General features: G+C 36.0%; 1 protein-coding gene across 1 annotated transcript in view; it reads right to left on the bottom strand.

Annotated features, from left to right (window-relative positions):
• Nucleotides 1-4380, bottom strand: part of LOC107600169 (probable E3 ubiquitin-protein ligase MID2) — a 49860-nt gene that overhangs the window by 13398 nt on the left and 32082 nt on the right. The window contains exon 9 of the mRNA XM_016291994.1: nt 2975-3161. Within this exon, the coding sequence (XP_016147480.1) occupies nt 2975-3161 (187 nt within the window). The remainder of the gene's footprint in view (nt 1-2974; nt 3162-4380) is intronic.

Genomic DNA, 4380 nt, shown 5'->3' with positions numbered 1-4380 from the left:
AAAGAGAAGAGAAATAAGAATATGAAGTTATGGAACCATTTGCATATTCAGCAGATCTGCCGCCTGAAAGAAACATCAGTTTCTTAGTTCAAACACACCTTTGTAAAAAGGTGCAAATGATGCCTAATGTATCAATTAATAAGACTAAATTTGAATACTTGCACGTCTCGTCTGTCTGAAAGAAAGGCTTGATGCAATCTGAAGGTTCGCATGGATCTTTGCAGAAGTTGGTTGATGAAAAAGAACCAGTTTGCGTCAGAGAATCTTGGTGAATGAAAAAAGTCAAGGCCGAAGCCTGGCACGTACTTAGAGTTTCCTGGAGCATTGTAGCTCACATTTTCATCTTCTCAGAATACAACCGAACCACCGAACTCTGGGCGGGTCCCTAGTGTGGGGCTTTTAATGTCTCGGAAGATTCCCGCCTCTCAAAATGGGCTTGTCCAATGAGAAAGGCTGAAGTCCCAAGTAGGAGTTCTGAGATACTGGGGGAGTTTTATGACCCTTTGTGTGAGGGCATGGTACTTTGCAAATGCAACTTGAATCGAAATTACTAAAGATTCTCAGGACACTAATATATTGCCTATGTACCAACATATAATATACACGCTCATTTAGATCATCAGAAGGCGAATTCATAGATACTAAACATGGTGAACATGAGTGTTTCCATCATAAGCCTGCATAAAACAGTATAAAATCTCAAAGACAACATACACCATGACCTGAAGGATATGTGTGTTCATTCAAAGAAAGGTCTTCCTATGAATTAATTAGTAGAAAAGTCAATTTCTACTGTGCATTTGCCTCTTGCTATGGAACATGCAGTGATTTTCCCTACTCACATTCCATTAGGTCATAAATGTATCTGGTGTCAGGGTTGCCATGGTAACCAGGGGGGGCCTGGTGTCGTTGCAGACATCCTGGCATCCAGTTTATTGGGTGAGGGGACTGTGACATTTTGTTAATCTAATGAATAACTGATTTGTTAAATCAAATGAAAAATTGTGTGTTTGATTGGTCCAGACGCTACACTAGAAAGCTACAGCATGTTGGTGCTAAACTCTGCAGGACAGTTGCCCTCCAGGACCGAAGTTGCCCAGCTCCGACTTACATGATGTATTTCCTGTATTTCAGTGATTTTCAATCCTGGTCCTGGGGTACCACTGCTCTGCACATCTGCACAAGCAGTGGCTTTTGGAGCACATGACTTCCATAACATTGCTAATCATGTGGTACACTTAGCCTCAAATAAAGTGTGTTAAAAGAGTTTTTACATTTTCTTTTTGGACTTGAGACAGTCTTACACTATTTCCTGTTGCATGCATTCACTCTCAAGTCTACAAGACCGAAAAAATGTGGGTACTGGGACGGATCCTCATCCTCAATCTTGAAAGTGCACTAAGGATTTGTGGTCTCACTATTGCCTTCTGTGGTTAAAATATAAGACTGCAATTGAATTTACTTGCGCAGATAAATCTGATGATTTGAGGGATTTCCATGGTTACTAGTCATCACCACATCAAAGCGGGTCTGACAGTAGAACGAGAGGAAGTCCAGTCAGTAAAAAGGCATATATTCGAAAAATATATTTTCTGAGCAAGTAGCCAGAACCTTTTCACTCCGTTTACAGACAAGACTTAAACATGCAACGGTGAATGGCATAAATCAGCAAATTCCTGCCATATCTGGCTCTATAAAAATATAAATCATTATTGCAGGCTTATCATTCTTATCAAGAGTAAGGCAAGAACAGTTTATTTAACAACTGCAATCTTTATTCTTTTATATATGTATATATATATATATATATATATATATATATATATATATATATATATATATATACATACATACACACACATACAATTTAGAAACTTGAAATATGGAATACCTATGAAATACCTATTGCAATGGCATTTAAACAGCCTTACAATATGACTGCATATGATTAAGGCTTATAACTGCAAAAGTTTGTTACGGTGACCTTTGTGTCAAGCATCCTGAGTGTGGAACCCTCCCTTGTGCCAGATATAGCAGCTGAGGAACATAAGCAATGCCCTATTACATGACTGTGGGCACTGAGTGCCCTGCCAGTGCAGCAGGGCTCCTCCTATGCACTTATGGGACTCATAACCTTATGGGCATATTCATTTGGCACTACTAACCTCCTCCTACAACACAATGTTCTGGAAAACAGGACAATGATGGAACAAAACACATATTTGGGATCAGACTTTTATTTGGACTCACATAAATAACAATAGTTCATATATATATACTTTTTTGTATATTATACAATTTTTATATAATATATATTTCCTCCTATGATTTACATTCTTTTTTTGCTAAGTTATATTTATTTAAACAGGAGCATTATGTTGATGAACACAGCTGCTTGAGCACAATAAAGACGGTAATATCAAAGAAGAGGAATTGGTTCTTTCATTTTTTTGTTCAGAAAAGTAAAAACAATCACTTGAAAACAGAAATGAATGTAATTAGTTCATCAGTCTTAAATGCAAAGTAAAGCACGGCTAACTGGAAACCTGATATGCCATAACAATATCTTTCCTGGACATTTCTCATAAAAAAATGTTTATATAAAACAGCAGAGAATATCACAGGAAATGCTTCGAGTCGGGCCAGATCATCATGCAGTGACCCAGTGAATCGCACTTGAACAAACAGATCAAACTAGATCAGAGATTGACTCGTGAGTTCTGCTTTCAAGCTCCTCACGTTTACCTTTCAGCCTCAGAAGAGGCTGCAAATGAGTTTTCACATGAAAAGTGACCTGAAATAAGCAAATCTCAAACAATTCCTCAAGATTTGCCCATGGATATCACTAAAGATCAATGGAAATATTGAAGACTTTCTGCAGTACATGTCATCTTGCTCTTTTTAGCATGCAGGGTTGCACTCAAGATTGTCAGAATGTGAGACCAAGACACATGACAGCGGCTGCTGCACTGACAGCAAGAACAGAACTGACAACAGTGTGACTGAATGAACTGAGACGGAGGGACGCCTCCACGATCGACTCCTTGTTGTTGTGCCGCACCAGGAAGTTGTTGTTGCAGCGTGAGAAAACCCAAGATGATGAGTTTTTGCCGCTCCATTCGTTTTTGGGTGCTGACTTGTAAGCCACTCCAAGAGCGTACCTGAAAGGGAAACCGATTTGAAATGTTGCCATTGGAAAGCAGGTGAGATAAAACTGATTTTAACAACTTGTTAGTTCATTATATAAGACATTTTAGTTTAGTAATATCATTTATATTTAGCATCAAGAACCTGGGTTCCCAAATCTTGATATTTATTAAAATGTTAATGCACCATGTGAAAATTCAACTGAACTTCACAGTCAGTGATCATTAGGAATGTCCCAAATCCTAATACCTTATTCAGAAAGCACAAATAAAGACATTATTACAAAATAACGGAAAAAATGGTTAGATTTATAATAATATATTACAAGCACAATGTAAAAATTACACACACAGTGTACTCTTTTAACTGTTTAACTGTCAGAAATCCGAACTTGTCAAGAGTAACATTACAGTAAGTACATTAAGATGCACATTTTCCAATTCTTGTAATGTCTGTTACATTTTTTAATGCACAATATGTTCATAAGTACGGAGCCCCGCACATGGCATGCGGGAAAAAATAGTAGGCTGAATCGTTCACACGATTACTATTTCGTTCCCTCGATTTATAAATTGTGTGCACGATTTATAAATCGAGGGAACAAATTAGCAAATTGAGGGAACTAAATAGTAATCATGTGAACGTTTTAGTACAACGAGGGAACGAATTAGTAAATTGTGCGCACTATTTATTTATTTTTTCTCGCATGTCATGGCTCCGTACATAAATGAAGTAGCATACCAAGAAGAGGTATGCTACTGTGTCTTTCAAAAACAAAGCAAATATAATCAGCTGCAAAAAAGCACCTAATATTGTGCAGTTAGGAAGTCTTGCTGCCTTAAAATTTTAAGTTTAGTCAACTTGAAATGTTAAATTGTACTATGTGACAACTTGGATATTCGAGTTAAGGCAGCAAGCACTTACTTTTTTTAAGTTGAAACATGTTTTTTTTTTCAGCGAAAAGATAAATAATATAAAAATTACTGAGAAAACTTGAGAAAAAAATAAGAACTAGTAACAGCATTGTGTATATATAATCTATGGATACTGTAAATATATATGAGTATTATACATATTATAATATTAAAGTTATAATAGTATAATTTAAAAAATAAATATTACCAATAATATTAAATCAGTACAGTAAATAATGTTTTATGTACTATATACAGTATATAGAAGGGAATCTGGTGAAATATATATATATATATATATATATATATATATATATAT

This window comes from Sinocyclocheilus grahami, unplaced genomic scaffold (genome assembly GCF_001515645.1).
Source record: "Sinocyclocheilus grahami isolate Dianchi unplaced genomic scaffold, SAMN03320097.WGS_v1.1 scaffold279.1, whole genome shotgun sequence".
NCBI lineage: Eukaryota > Metazoa > Chordata > Actinopteri > Cypriniformes > Cyprinidae > Sinocyclocheilus > Sinocyclocheilus grahami.
The sequence above is the reverse complement of the archived record's forward strand: the minus strand, read 5'-3'. Positions and strand labels throughout refer to the sequence as shown.